We start from the raw sequence: 16,699 nt of genomic DNA, 5'->3' as shown, positions 1-16,699 counted from the left end.
AAATGTACTAAAACCTTACAGAACTTATCTACCCTTTGAACAGCTTATTAGGACTGATTCATGGTCTTTCTTTATTTTCTTTTAATTTCCCATAGACATACATCTGACATCCCACAGTTAACTTCAGACTGACATATTTTGAAAAATACCTAAAAAATGGATTTAGTGAATTTTAATTTCAAATCCTTTTGATCTCAATTTGAACCAATTGAAAACTAGAAAAACTGTATGCAATGCTCACTAACTTGATAACCCACATTCCCCTGGAATGACAAGAAATGGATATCCAAATGTCCCCTTATTCATATATGTCAAAGTCCACATTTTGATACATGAAACACCAAAATTAATTATGATCAAAATCTGAAGCAAGAAAAACTGTGAGCAATGCTCATTAACATCCCCACTAAGTTTTTGGTTCTTTCACTGCAGAGAGTGAAAGGAAGGATAACCCTGAGCAAGAGAAAGTTCAGTGCTGAAAAAAAAGAATTTCTGAATGATATGGAGTTTCACTTATCTATACTTGGACATGATTCAAAATAAGTTACCAGGAAAATGATTTTCTGAGGTACGTGTATTTAAAGGTAGTTCAAATGTTCATAGCTACCCAACTGTTAAAAAAGTGTTATCATATACATTTTTTATACAATATGTATAAATTTCAAATGAAGTTTTTTAGGGTAATGATGCATGTTTGCACCAACCCATATTAGAAAATATAAAAACAGCATTTTGATCCCAAATTTCAATTTAACAATTTAACAAAACTTTTTAAGAGTTGTTTCAATAACTAAACATAACCAAATAGACCAAAATGCACCCTTTAAAAAAAATTTCATAGAACTCTGATGCAATAGAAAGTATTTGATGGCTTTTAGTCATTCAACAAAAAGGTGTCATATTTTCTTTAACTTGCCATTAACTTGTCATTAGTTTTATATAGCAGTAGACTATATTATTTCCATAAAAATTTTAGCTTACCAATCCCAATATCACTGTTTGAATTCTGATGTGATATTTTACTCCCAATTTTTTTAATTCAGTTTTTTTTTAAAACAGTATTTGAGTATAAAGTTACATGAGCACTACAAAGTAGTGTACATAACATTCCAATAAGGATTCAGAAACAAGTTTCTAAAAACTTATGCAAATCTGTCCCCTTAAATTATTTTGCTGCAAGAGTCATCCTTACACTGCAGAATCAAAGGAATATAAATCATACTGAATTGCTTACCTGGCCTGATAAGCAACATTCTATATTTTTTGTAAAAGAGGCCATGTTTTTTCTTGGATAAAAATTCCTTAAGCTCATACCTATGGAACTATCACATCAATTTCCACTGAATTCTATCCATCAGTTTCTGAGAGCAAAATTTTTGAATAACATCAAACATTGCAAAAAGACATCGTAAAAGGGCAATAACTCCAACATGGCTTTAAAGATTTACATGAAAATTTGACCACAGATAGATCTCATCATGCTGAACACTATTACCCATGACAGAATTTTGCTAAACGTGACAGTTTTGGAGATATATGCAAAAAACTTCTGTCCTACCCTTTGTTCTATTTTTAGTAAAAGAAGCCATGTTTTTGGATGGATCACAAATCCCCACATCAGTTCTTACAGGATACCCTAGGAAACATTCAAAACAAGTTTGGTTCTAATTGGTCAAGTAGTGTCAGAGAAGATTTTTTAAAGTAATGACAAAAATAGCAAAAAAAATTGTCAATCTAGAGACTCTCAAGAGCCTTAATTGCTCACCTGAAATTTGGACAAAAAATATCACTGTAGCTCAAATTTGGTCATTTATTATTTAGAACCAAAACATGTTTCCAATATACACCAAATATCATTGAAATCCAAGTAAGCATAAAAATTGCTGAAGAAAAGCTGCCATTTTGCACAGAAAAAGTTCTTGTCATTACCATTCAACTCAGGATAATGTTTTCTTAATAAATCAAATATCGTTCAATTCCAAGCCAGTAAAATAAATGGCAAGAAATGGCAGCCATTTTGGAAAATGACAGCAGTTTTGAAAATGACTGGACAATGCTTTGTACTATAAGAACACAATGAGAAGGATTTTTTGTTGTGTAACAGCCAACTAGTATATTGTAGGCAAGTTGCCCAAACCAGACACATTATTCTGACTACAAGCCAATCATAGGCCACTCATGTGCTTGGTGGGAAAGTAATGAGTATTTGGTGTTACTCAGCCAGAAATCTAACCCAAAACATCCCACACTCAAAACCATGAAAACATAAAAGTGGTTGGGTTCACATGATAATAACAGATAATGCTTGAAGGGTCGTCAGTTTTGTCTATTTTTCAAGGGACAATTCCGATGGGGAAAGAAACAGATACATCAAGGATCTTGGATGCTGTCCTTTCCATTACTTTCTACTTACATTGTAAGTCCATATATGTTCTGAGTATAATTTGGTATCTTCTCAGTTTTTTTTTACAAATAAAAAGATGACAAAGAAAGTTATATTACTTTCATACATATCATGATGAACTGGCAGATTTGAAATAATACACCCCTAAAAATACTAAAAGTAGACCTTGGACAACGAAAAAGTTGACATTCACAACAAGAAAGAAGACTGCTACCGTTGACTAACTAAATGTACATGTACCAGTTGAAAATAATAACCAAGTCTAGTGCCTGTGGCAGTGGTACAATTAATCTGAATGACACATACAAGAAGAGTCTCAAAATGATTAAAAATTGATCCCTAAATGTCAATTTTCATGATTGCATGTAATTAGACAAAAGATTTGCCATGGTCCATAATTGAATTTTGTTGTGTGTTGCTCTATGTATTCACTTATCAATATTTATTGTAGTTCATTCCATTTATAGTATTGCTTTTATTAGTCAGGGTTTATGTCTTGCAATAAAGTTTTATTAGGTAAAGAAAAAAATACCCATGTTGTTTACAATAATTTGCTCTAAAAAAAACCACTAGGGTCTGTTGGTAAGCAAAACTTTTTGACTCTTTTTGTTTTTGTTTTTTTTTTTTAGACAAATTCAGATTTTTTAAAAAAGTGCTTGTCAAAAAACTGCAAAAAAAAACTTAAGGGTAGGCACACATACTTAGGGTAGAAGTAGTTAGTATGGACTGGTATTGGGTCTGTTTACCCCTAGTGACATGTTCACCCTGAGTTCATACTCCTTTGGAATCCCTTTTCCCTATATAATTATATATTTATAAGTTTTTTGTTTTTTTAAATGTCAAAATTGAAGGAAAAGGAAATGAAGACCATATTGAAAATATTTACACAATTTTAAAGAAGCATGATGTCATCAGATGCTACATAAAGAATTACAGCAGGGAATATAACATACATTATGTATATGAAGTCCCTGGTCGGCTGGTGCCAGTGAATTATAAATTCTTCATACATTTTAAATCATAAATGTGTTTTCAGCTAAATCAAAATCACTACATGTATGTTGACAATAAGTTAACATACAAATCATGAATTCTTTTTTTAATAATTATTTTGACATTACATAAATTTCACGGACAAACTCAGATCTTGGAGATGTTCTTGTATGGGTAATCAAGTTAAATTCAATTACTGCTTGAGTGTGAAACAAAAATGAAAGCCACAATCCTCTTTTATAATCAGTAACTACATTGTATTTTGCAGTTAGTTGATTAATATCTGAAGTCTTTTCTTATAATTTATTTTAATATTTGAAGATAAAAGTATTTCATCACAGTGTCATACAAATGTATATGAATGAAAGTATATGTTATAAAGTTATGATATTAAACATACATGTTTCATGTTTGAATACAATATTCAGCTGATTTTTAATATTTATGGTTACCATAACTGCATAATGTGCTTTCAACCCCAACAATATAAATTTATATACCTTTCTTGTTGCCATGGTTATAAATGGATATGATATTCTTACTACAATCATTAATATCAGGGGTGGATCAAGGATTTCAGGATTTTAAATGCTGAGTAATAAGCGGCATGAATATTTTTGGGTGTGGAAGTTGTGAAAAACCAAAATTTCATCAGTAAAAAATATTTTAGGGGTGTACTTCAGGTACACCCTTGCTTGGATCTGCCCCTTATCACAGACTATATAGGGCAAACAGACTTGACAAAAACAGGTATGGATTCCTGCTTCCACTGCAGATTGTGAGAGAGGATTCAGCATACTCAACAGCGTTAAAAAAAATCTAGGAACAGAATATCTCAGAAAGTTTTAAACAATTTTTACATTGTAGCCACACAAGGACCACCACCAACACAATATTTTTGATAGGAGCAGTTGATTTGTGATCCAGTTTAAGGAAGATGAAGCTCGATGTAGACATAGTATATACTGATACTGATGACAGTGATTCACATTGATAAAATACAATAAATCAATGAAATAAATAAAAACTGTTATACTATGTGAGTTATCTTTTTAACACTGATTTTTTTCTCCATGGTTAAATTTCAATCCATGAAGAATCATGTATGTATCTCAAATGCAACAAATTGTTGCATAGACACCTATGTGTCACTTTAAAGCACTTAATTTCTGAGCACCTAGTTCCAGAGACAAGTACAATAACATGAATTCCAAAGTCTTCACCAGCATGTTGGTCTAACGCAAAGAAAGGCTCCACATTTTATATATGCACAGTATACTAAGTTATACATCAAGATGGTTTTGTGGGTTACGCTATCCTTTTCTTTAAAATTTGGCAATAAAACCAACAAAAATATGAGAGGCAAATAACAGCCTGGAACCCTCTTTCTTATATTAGTTCAGAACCACTGCCCCTTTTTTTGTAAATATTTGGACCCACCAGGGCCTGCATGAATATCTCAAAAAAATTACTTCACATGCAATAAACATTCCCTCTCATAACTTGTGGTATTTTCCATACTTTGTGATTCTAAAATGGGTAATCATAGTGCTGTTGGCACTAGGGTTTTTTTATTTTTGTTAAATTTGTAGTAAGAACAAAATTTAGAAATATTACATCATGTAACATTTTCCATGTTATTTTTTTTTACCTAATCAGTTATTGAGTTTAAGGGGAAATACTTGCTAAGTTGAAATTCAATTTTGCTTATAGAAATTATTTCCACTTGCTAAAATTTGCTTGTAGAATTCTATGTCATATAGGTAAAGTCTAGAAGTAATAAAAAAAACTTACATTTAGCAAGGCCCCGTGCAGGTCCGGGTGTTAAAAGAATAGGCTTGCAGCAGCGCTAAGCTTGTCGTATAAGGCGACTAAATAGTGCTCAGAACCCTAGCCGGGGGCTAGGCGCTCTGCCCACAGAGCAACTGGGATGTGTGCCCCAGGTGGTGGAATGGGGTACCCCTGGTGTGTTACATGCTGGGGTTGTCAGGCTATAATACGGAAAACCTGACCGCAAACCATAGTGGTGCACCGTGTTGGGAAAGATGCCACGTTCCTTGCACGTTAAAGAACCCTGCTGTGGTATTCGATAGGAGTAGGAACCTTTGCGCTCTGCCACAGGAGGCTAAATTGCCCGACCTTACCCATCCCCCCTTTTTCCAGTGGCAATCAAAGTTTGTCGACCCTATTATCCTTGTGACCCATCCTTTTTTTTTTCATTTCATGTTCATTTTATCATCCATTTCATGATCATTGTCTGAATATAGCTGAAATACTGCTGCTCGGACGTTAAACCCCAACAAACAAAACAAACAAACATTTAGCAAGTGTAAATTTTCAGTACTTGCTAATTTTAGCTAGTGGAAAAAATTCTGAAATTTGATCCCTGCTAATGTGTATCAACTGAATGTCAATCTTAACTACTGATTTCTGATGTATTAAATGTAATCAATAGTTACTGTATTTTGGTGTGTATAGTGCACATTTGTGTAAAATGGGCAGGGTGGTTTTTCATTTAAAAGTTAAGGTAAAAAACTTTTTTACCGATGTATGTATGTATTGTACGCGGTGAAAATAGTGTTACTTGTTAGGACCATGAACATTACTGGCTTTGATTTATTTTTAAATAGACCATTTCGTCTGTTTTGTGTATTTATTTCAATAAAGAATATTGTTTTTGTCAACAAAAAACTCATGAAAAATCCATAAATATGCTTTGGCAGCTCATAAGTTTGTTTGTTTGTTTGTTGGGGTTTAATGTCTGAGCAGCAATATTTCAGCTATATTCAGACGATGAACATGAAATTGATGATAAAATGAACATGAAATGATGACGAAATGAAAAAGGGATGGGACACAAGGACAATAGGGTCGACAAATTTTGATTGCCACTGGAAATTGGGAGTGATGGTTAGGGTCGGGCAATTTAGCCTCCTGTGGCGGAGCCCTATGGTTCCTACTCCTATCGAATACCACAGTAGGGTTCTTTAACGTGCGAGGAACGTGGCATCTTTCCCAACACGGTGCACCACTATGGTTTGCAGTCAGGTTTTCCGTATTATAGCCTGACAACCCCAGCATGTAACACACCAGGGGTACCCCATTCCACCACCTGGGGCACACAACCCAGTTGCTCTGTGGGCAGAGCGCCCTAGCCCCCGGCTAGGGTTCTGAGCACTATTTAGTCGCCTTTTACGACAAGCTTAGCGCTGCTGCAGGCCTATTCTTTTAACACCCAGACCTGCATGGAGAGGCAGCTCATAAGTGGTCTCTGATTCGATGTTGACTCCCTTGAGGTCGTTAATTTTCGACTGATCTAAGGTCTGTAAAAATGTGTTGAAATGATGTATGGGTGTATTATACGCACCCCATGTTCTGAAATTAGTTTCCTGGTAAAAAAGTGTGCACAATACACACCAAAATACGGTAAAGGATATCTAACTTCACACACATTTACAAATTTTGTTCCATATCACCTTTTTCCAAAATGTTCAAACCTGTCCAAAAATAAGCTTTTACATTAAAAAATCATTTTACAGAGTATATCACCCACATTTCCTTAATGAACAAAAGATTTCCAAGACTAAATACTTTATATCAATTTGAATTTTTCCACCAAAAATATTTGGTTAAAATCACTGCTCTTCACTCCCAGTTTATCAATTGTAAAATATAAATGAGAGGAGTAACTAAGTTTTTGACTGATAGGTGTGTTAAATGGAATATGCTTAACACATATAATGTTTCTTAACATGATACAGCAAAAAATATATTCCCAAAATGCAAATTTATTACTAAGCATCTTTCAAGGCCAAAAAGGAGTTGATCTTCAGTTGATTTGAAGAAATTTTTTTAGATGAAATGATCCATTAGCATTGAACTTAATGCAATATTACTCAGTGTCCGATTCAGACACGGGTGACTTTATAGGTCATAAACATTATCAGATATATCATGGCCCTGATAATGTACAAGTATATGACCTATAATAGGAGAGTTCTTCGTGATGTCATCACTTACCTGTGATTAGGTTTTGGCTGGCAAAAAATCCATTGAGTGGCATAGGGCATCATCATAACTTTGTCGTTTTTTAAGATAATTGAAAAATTCTTTTGGTTCCTAACTGCCAATAAAACTCTTTTATCCATGGAATTTTTAAATAAAAATTCAGTAATTAGACTATATGAGCAAAACATTTTAAAAACAATTTTATATGAAAATAGAGGTTTACATATAAATATTGTTTTAAATTTATTCTTCTAGTAAAACAATTATAAATTAACATATAAAATATGAATTCTTTTATGTAAATGAAACATTTCACAGAACCAAAATTGGTTGTAAAATAACAAAGCTATAAAGTTTTGAAAATTGGGATTCTAATCATGAAATTGTTGTTTATTTAGTTGTGTACTTGCCAACCAATTCGACACTTAATGATATGCAAATTAGTGAATATGACATCACTGATGCGATTGGCGAACTCTCCTATAGTCAATTGTAACAAGCCCTTGTTTCTAAATTGGAAACTGGGTAATATTACATTAGTTCAATGCTAACTGATCATTACATCTTTTAATGTAAATTTCCCATTCTCATACAAGCAAAAAACACACATAGACATGTGTATGATATCTAAAAGGTACATTTTGATCTCGTATGAAGCTAGAATCTAGAATCAACACAGGCACCAATCAGCAGCATAATGTATTGTAGTAATATATAATTAGGCAAATCATATGGGAATGTAAAGTACTGAAATTAGGAGTGCAAAAAGTTGCTAACAATATTAGCGACTTAAAAAAAGGATGCAGGCAGCAGTGTCAGAGAAAATATATATTTGCAGTATGATCATCGCGCCTTAGATGTCAGATATTTAATTTCCATAACGTAGTTTGTTATCATTGTGCTTGTCAGTTTTTATTTTATTACCGCCTCTGGATGTTTTGCTAGCCATTAAAATGGACTCTGACTGTGTTCAAATTTAAGAAGTTGAAGTTTTGGAAGTTTCTTCATTTCATCTGATCCTTCCTTGGAGTAAATCTAAAACGAATACCAGACACAAAAGTGGAGTTCGTACCTTGTAATATTCGGACCAATTACAATATCGTTCCCAGATGATGGTGACTTCTATATATATGCTTTCATGGTGTTATGAATTGTTCTGTGACTCTATTAATTTTGTTAGAATACTTATAATTATCAAAGAATTTTTATCATTTATACCCAAAGAGGGTGTGTCAACATTTTTTCTAGGGGATAGTTCAGAGTTATCTATCTTTGAATACCTTTAAAATATTGTACTCCATCACAAAACTATGCAAATTTCTTTCGGTAATGATTGGACCAAAAAGGATCTAACAATAACCATTTTCTTCCTCAGTTGATATCCATAAATATATACATATATTTTAGTAACTGGTTCAACTAGAAAAAAACCTGTATATTTTGGAAACGCATATTGTATGTATTGAAATACCTCATCCCTGTCCCTAATCATAGTTTCTATTCTATTTCTTCATTCATGAGGCTGACTTTACAGCTGATCTGATACGAAAAAAAAAGAATATCGTTTAGCTAGATCTTTTAATATCAGTTTCCGCTATTATCTTTAAACAATCCCAATTTCGAGGATTTGATACATCGCATCTACCCCAAAGAACTTGAGATAAAGGATACTACCAACAGAGTGAAGTAATCCTCATATCTTGACCTACACTAAGAAATCGATGGTAAGGGAAAACTGTTGACCAAACTTTACGACAAACGTGATGACTTTTCATTCAGAATTGTCAACTTTCCTTTCATCTGTGGCAACATCCCTTCAGCACCTGCGTATGGAGTGTTCATATGTTATGCCAGAGCTTACCTTAACTACGCAGACTTTTTGTATCGAGCTAGACTTCTAACAAGTAGGCTACTGGAACAGGGTTATTTTGCTACAAGATTGAAGTCATATCACTACAGAAGTTTTATGGTAGTCATCATGAACTCGTGGATCGTTACGGTGTATTTATCTGTATCACGAAAACTAATTTGTTCACCGTGTCATAGTTTTCCTTTCCTCTTTCATCTAACCCGGACTTGACTTTTTATGAGCAACTCGGCGGGTGTTTCTAGAAAAGCAGAGGACGCTTACTCTACCGACGCACCTGATCCATGCTCCCAGTTTTTAGTGGAGTCCGTGTTGCTCATTTACTTTTGTTGCTTGTATGTATAATTTTAGTCAGTTAATGTTTTTTTGCTGTGTTTGTCTGTTTTCCATGTCTGATATATGTCCCTAGATTACATTCTTTTGATTACCGCTAGAACCTTGGTTCCCTTGATTACTCTTTCATTTTCTGCGTCTTAGCACATTGTTCCAACGTCAGAATAAACATTGAAAGTATATGATTCTATCATGAGAATGGATAAGTTAAAAAATGGAACATGGAATATCCAGTGAAAACTTAGTAATCCTGATTTCATGAACGTTATATCTTATCATGTTCTTGTAGAAACTTGGAGTGACAGTGGAAACATACTTAACATATCTGGGTTTTCACATATCTGTTGCAATAATAGATGTAGACATAAGAAAGCCAGATGTAACCTTGGTAGTATTTCTGTATATTGTGAAAACCCATTAGCACAAGGTGTAACTATTATGACCGTTTATCATACTGATACTTTATGGATTTAATTCAACATATGTTTACTTTTCACCAGGAAACTCTTCTGTCTTATCGAAACGCTCTCCATTCTATTGAGAAACACTGAACGGGGTGAAATTTTAATTCAGTAGTAGACGACTCATTATACCCTAACTCTAACGATACAAAATATTTTATTATTAAATAATACTGTTACACAAAGAAATAATATTGATACTGGAAAAAAAAACTAACATAAGTACTTGATCTTTGTAAAAAAATATGATAACAGAAATTAGTGGTGACCTATTTAGAAAGTATACTAACTTGTTATTAAATTTAATGGGTCAAGAACAGTAGACTATGCAGTTACATCTGCAATCTTAATACCTATTGTGAGCAATTTTACCATACGTAATTTTACCACTTTATTGTCTGACCACTGCGCTGTTAGTTGTACTATTTTAACATCATTTTTGTGTAAAATTTTCTATTCATATAACCAAAATTGACCCTTTCCCTAGGATTTTTTGTGGAATTCAGAATCTTTAAAACAGTATACCATACAAATACAATCAACAGATATCACGCATAAACTTACAACTTTACTGCAAAATAAATTTGAAAACAACGATGAAGCTTTGGCTCAATCTAATACTATATTACAGGAAACTGATAGTTCTTCAACTAAATTTGTTAGAGGCTGTATTAAAAGAAAATGTGATAAATCAAAGAAAAAATTATGGTTTACAGAATCATGTAAAGACCTCCGTGATGCGTTAAAACATTGTGCTGCTCTCATAAATAAGTTTCCTTTCAATGAATCTTTACAAAAAGAGTACTACTCATGTTTTTTTCTAGATACAGAAGCAAATGTAAACAGAAAAAACCGAGATCAAGTACGTTGGATATTCGATGTTCGATATTCGACATACAACGTTTCAATATCAACTGGATTTTACCGTTTGATATTCAATTTGATATTGGAAAGTTTGAATGTCGAATATCGGACATCGAATATCCAACGTACTTCATCTCGGTTTCAATTATTACAAATATTTGAAAGTTAAAATTAAAAATATAATTTGGATTGTATGGCTAAATTTAATTCAAAATGTACTTCTATTTAATTGATTGAAAATATGATATTGCCCTGGTATAATAAGAAACAAACCCCTTTACGATTCTATGTCAGAATTAACTTCTACTCAAATGACCTGGCAACACAATGATAACTACATTGCAATTCCCTGCAAAAAATAACCCATCCAGTCAGTGTATGTCATACAGTTAAATCTTTGTACTCTAAAAAATAAAATATGTAAAATCCTATAACTCACTTAAATACACCCTCTATGGCAGCTTCATATGACTGCAGGGTTGAACCTTGAAAAAGTAGGGGCAAGTATGGACACACTAATCAAGGTTGACATAGCTTTGAATTTTGATTGAATTGTACGGGGCGCCGAATGGGACTTGATCTTTTTGTAATCAAAATCAATTTTGTGTACACAGAATTGAACTCCGTCATAAGAAAATAATTTTTGTCGTACAAAACTATGTTACACAGACTTGTTTTATGATCACTTCATTTTGTAACGACGAAATTCATTTTTTGAGACAAAACTGAATTTTGTGTCACAAAAGTCAATTCTACCTCACTGATGTCAATTCTGTGTCACAAAATTCAATTTTGTGAGACAAAATTCAATTGTGTGTTATAAAAATCAATTTTGTGAGAAAAAAAGTCTATTTTGTGTCACAAAAGTCAATTTTGTATGCAAATTAGTTTACAGAATCCTTAGGATATGAAAATGAATTCTCTCCCATTACGATTTTTATAAGAAGGCCTCTCATGGGATATAATAACCGCGAGTCTCGCAGGTTTCCGATTTCTTCGAGTCAGGGAATATCATATGGTTGATGCGCTATTCTGCAAAATTAATACTTTATTATATATTGCTTACTTTTGCAGAATCGCCCAGGGGCGGATTTAGGCGGGGGCGTGGCGGATGTGCGCCCCGCCCTAATTTTGGAAAGCATGGGTTGTCAGGGGTAGATTTAAGCGGTTTTAGGTTGAAACTTTAATCTCTCTCTAATTTTACCACAAAAGATATCTACATTTCACCAACTCTAGAAGAATATTTCAAAAATTTAACCTAAAAAGTTTAATTATGCGCCCCCACTAATCTAAAATCCTGGATTCGCTACTGTTGCTCATTACCCATATGATATGTCCTTGCTCGAAGTAATCGGAAACCTGGTCATTTACAGGTCAATGCGGTTAATGTATCTCTCTAAAGATGCTTAACATCTGCTATTTAACATTAGGAATTCCGTCATCGCAAGTGTAAGAAAGGGCATTTAGAGGTTAGCTCTCGAACAAATCAGTTGTATAGAAATTGTCTTTGGATTTTATAATGATATGGAATATGATAACCTGCAGGTATTCTACTAGTATTAAAGATGTAAACCTATACTGAGTTGAAAAGATTACTCATACAATGTGATACTTCATCAAAAGATAGTCCCTATGTTTACGGTCCAAAGACAATGAAGAACAGCACGCACAAAACAAACACGTAACCCTAGCCGAAGAATCCGCGGTTTCAATGGAGTATTGCGACAATAAATGTACCACTTCAGAAATCGAACAAATGAATTGAAGATGGAGAATAAAAAAACTGATAATGGCAGCGAAAAATAGAAACACTGAAAACAGTGGTGCTACCGCTGCCGACCCGAAACCAGAACTTAATGAACTTTTAGTGGTATTGAATAAAATGACAGATGTAATGCATATTAATTCCAAGAAAGGATATAATGCATCTTACACTCTTTCGGAGGAAATCCATGCGAGGATGCCAAATAATGGTTTGAGAAATCTGAAGCGTGTATTGCCTTTAACGGGTAGAATAAAAGATAGTGATAAAATCAGTAGCGCTATGCAATTAAAACTAGAAGAAAACGCTTTGTCCAGGTTCCAAACAGTTCCGAATACTGTAAAGAAGGATAGTGGACAGTTGTTTCAGCGTTTTAGGAATTATTTCGGTCCAATTCATCCCAAATAGATGTTAGAACAACAGCTTAACGACCGAACCATGTTACCTGGAGAAGGCCTAGAGGATTATATCATAGACATTCAAAGGAGGTGCAGACGCCTTGGAAAAATGTCAGAGAGACAGTAACGGCATTCATTAGAGGCCTGAATGCAACCATCAGATTGCTCGTTATTCAAAGAAAGCCAAATGACCTTCAGGAAGATGTTCAAACAGCCGGACTTGCACAGATGTCATTAACTGCTCTCCTGAGTTTTGGAAAAGACAATGCTTCAAACGATATGAGAGAAACACTTAAACTGCAACAAGAGACAATTGCACAGTTAAAGCAGTCGGTTGCTGAAATGAAGACAGCAACTCGTGTAAATGTAACCACCGGTAGAAAGTTTGATACTAAATGTCAGTTGCGTAGCAAAATTGGACACGAAGCCAAACTTTGCAGAAAATTCGTTGTGCGTGAAAAGAGGAATTCCCAAAGTTACGAAATATCGACAGGTAGAAAGTTACATGTTGGAGTTGCAATAAGGACGGACATAATTTCGCGCGTGATTGCATGGCAAACTAACATTGTCTGTCAAAAAGGACATTTTGCTAGGTCGTAACTTTATTTAAATACTGCAAGCCCTGACGTAAGTGAAAGTGTATATAACAATTACCATGTATCTTTGTCAATCGCCCCGTGCAGGTCCGGGTGTTCAGGCCTGCAGCAGCGCTAAGCTTGTCGTATAAGGCGACTAAATAGTGCTCAGAAACCTAGCCGGGGGGCTAGGCGCTCTGCTCACAGAGCAACTGGGATGTGTGCCCCAGGTGGTGGAATGGGGTACCCCTGGTGTATTGCATGCTGGGGTTGTCAAGCTATAATACAGAAAACCTGACCGCAAACCATAGTGGTGCACCGTGTTGGGAAAGATGCCACGTTCCTTGCACGTTAAAGAACCCTGCTGTGATATTCGATAGGAGTATGAACCTTTGCGCTCCGCCACAGGAGGATAAATTGCCCAACCTTACCCACCACCCCCCTTTTTCCAGTGGCAATCAAAATTTGTCGACCCTATTATCCTTGTGACCCATCCTTTTTTTTTTCATTTCATTTTCATTTTGTCATCCATTTCATGTTCATCGTCTGAATATAGCTGAAATATTGCTGCTCGGACGTTAAACCCCAACAAACAGAAACAATCTTTGTCAATCATCCTTCTTGAACAATTTTATAAATATATTGTAAATATAGGTTTGCTTTCGTATCATGCGATGATTGACACAGATGCAAACATTAGTGTTGCAAGTCCGTAATTTTTTCAAAGACTGCAAAGATTGCAAGTCCTTTGTATGTTCTCCCGAAGAAAGATACAATTTTTAAATGGACGGAACAATGTGATGAATCATTTCAAAAACTGTAAACGGCATTGATGTCACCACCGATATTGGCATACCCGAATTATGATCAACCGTTTCAGTTATATACCTATGCCAGTTGTTATGCACTGGGTGCAGTTTTATCTCAAACTCAAGATGGAGTTGAACGAGTGATATGTTATGGTGGACAAGCATTGATTCATTAAGAGCAACAATTTGGAATAACAGATAAAGATTGCTTAGCTTTAGTGTATGGAGTTCGAAAATTTGACTGTTAATTCAGATTTCCAAACTTTCAGCTTTAGAATTATCGTTATCACAGAAAGAACCGACTGGTAAATGTTTTAGATGGATAGCTTTACTGCAGTCATATGATATGGAGATATTATACCGACCCGATGTAAATCCTTGAAATGCAGACGGTGCAAGTAGACGAGAATACGAATATGGAACCAATCACGACATGGAGTCGCTTTAAGATATACTCCCGAGTGGTGTAGTCAACAATGACACTTACTTTAAAACAGTGAAGCAACATAAACCATTTATACACAAATTGACTGATAATGACAAAGAATTCACTGACAATGTCAGAAAGGACACCGCAAGTGTATTTCCTACAGATCAACTCAACATGGAGCAAAGAAGAGACTTTTATTTCAAAGACATTATTGTTTTCTTGCAGAGCGGAATTACAAAAGTTTGCGGTGCAATATTTTTTCCCTGCATGGGAAAGATCTTATTGTTTTTCGTCTTTTTATTTTAAGGTCTTTCCTTACATGAGAAAAACGTGTTTGTTTGTTCTGCAAATTATCATACAGTTTTCAGATTTGAGATGTCTTGTTTTGGATCTTTTGAAATTTTAGTATTTAAAGGCAGGGGCCTATATTTCAAAATCCATAACAGATACACAAATAATCTTTACACAAAATGAAAAATCTGCTCAAGTACAATTGTTTGACACAATACCAAGGACCAATATAAAAAATCAACGAAACTACAAGTTGAAACTTTCATATTTTACAGTGGTTTTGTATATTTTATCAATACCTCTTTATAGATGGGTTATTGCATCATTTTTCAACCTCGTCGAAGGGAGCCATGTGATATATCATTTCGAAGGTCTAAATGAGCACATTTCAAAAATTAAAGTTACCACCACTATATTTCATACATTCCTTTTTGCACTTGGTGACCTTTTCAAATGCAATTTTCGAGGTTTTCATCTGCTTTTGTAATGTACACTTGATAACCTTTTATTTGATATTCAACAACCCTACTCTCTATGAACTATAGCATTTCGCGCTTATTAACCCCAGTCAGATTTTCTTTCCTTAAAACATAATTCATATTTGTGATATACAGGTTACGACCTTTCATTTGATATGCGACAACCTAGCCATTAAAAAAAATATTTTTTGCACTCATTGACCCCATCCAACCCATTTTTGGGGGACAAAACATCGATATTTCGGATGTACGCTTTAACACCTTTCATTTGATATGCGACAACCTTACTTTCGAAATGCTTTCAATATTTGCACTTACTGACCCTACCCTTCAAACATGTAGTTTCTGTAGAAGGTTAGCTTGTAATGTTTCAAACAAAAGATCTTATGTACATCACAAAAAGAAAACTTTCAATGGGAAAAAACTTTCAATTGTTTTACAAACAATTGACAAACTAGTTTATTATAATCTTATTCGTATTTTCGAAGCGTTAGCGAATCCTTAATAAATTTCTGGTTAGTAGTATATTTTTTTAAATAACTACACAAAACTGACATGATTGTACACATTATACATATAATATAATATACATATTGAGGATAGATAGCAATTCTGTACACTTCCGTCCCAACACTAAATATGACGTCTAACATATTGTCTTGTGGTTGAGTGCTCTATTGAGGTCCCGCTATTTATTGGGCAAAATTTTAGATAGTCTGCTCTCGATGTTTTTGTAATATGAATTGTTCTGATCCTTTAGTTCTTGCTTATGGATTTTATGTATGACAATTCTTGTTTAAATAAATAAAAAATATATCCTAAACACAGAAAAAAAGCAAAAGAAAACATAACAACGGATGACAAAATAATATATATAAATCTAAACACGTAGAGTTTATCAATTATTTTACGCCATACACTTTCAACTTGTATAAATATATCTGTTTATCTGATTGCAAGTTTAAACAACCATAACCAATTTTGTTGATTATTACGAAAGTTTGTAGGATCTTATCTTTCTAAGT

The 16,699-nt window shown here is 34.0% G+C and overlaps 1 protein-coding gene across 4 annotated transcripts in view; it reads right to left on the bottom strand.

Moving 5' to 3' along the window:
• LOC148629301 (dystrobrevin beta-like) overlaps nt 1-8,474 on the bottom strand; it is a 72,249-nt gene extending 63,775 nt beyond the window's left edge. For 2 of the 4 annotated variants that reach the window (XM_088547649.1, XM_088547639.1), the window contains exon 1: nt 8,330-8,440. Coding sequence is in view for 1 of the 4 variants with exons in the window: in XM_088547675.1 (XP_088403801.1) it covers nt 8,330-8,354 (25 nt within the window). In the remaining 3 variants the exon portion in view is untranslated. Of the gene's footprint in view, nt 1-8,329 lie in introns of all 4 variants that reach the window. The other 2 variants (XM_088547675.1, XM_088547658.1) reach the window with 2 other exon arrangements.
• Nucleotides 8,475-16,699: the final 8,225 nt, after the last annotated feature.

This window comes from Perna viridis, chromosome 1, assembly GCF_037379345.1.
Source record: "Perna viridis isolate PV_CMFRI_1.1 ecotype Kerala chromosome 1, ASM3737934v1, whole genome shotgun sequence".
Taxonomy (NCBI): Eukaryota; Metazoa; Mollusca; class Bivalvia; order Mytilida; family Mytilidae; genus Perna; species Perna viridis.
This window is presented reverse-complemented; position numbering and strand designations above follow the sequence as displayed.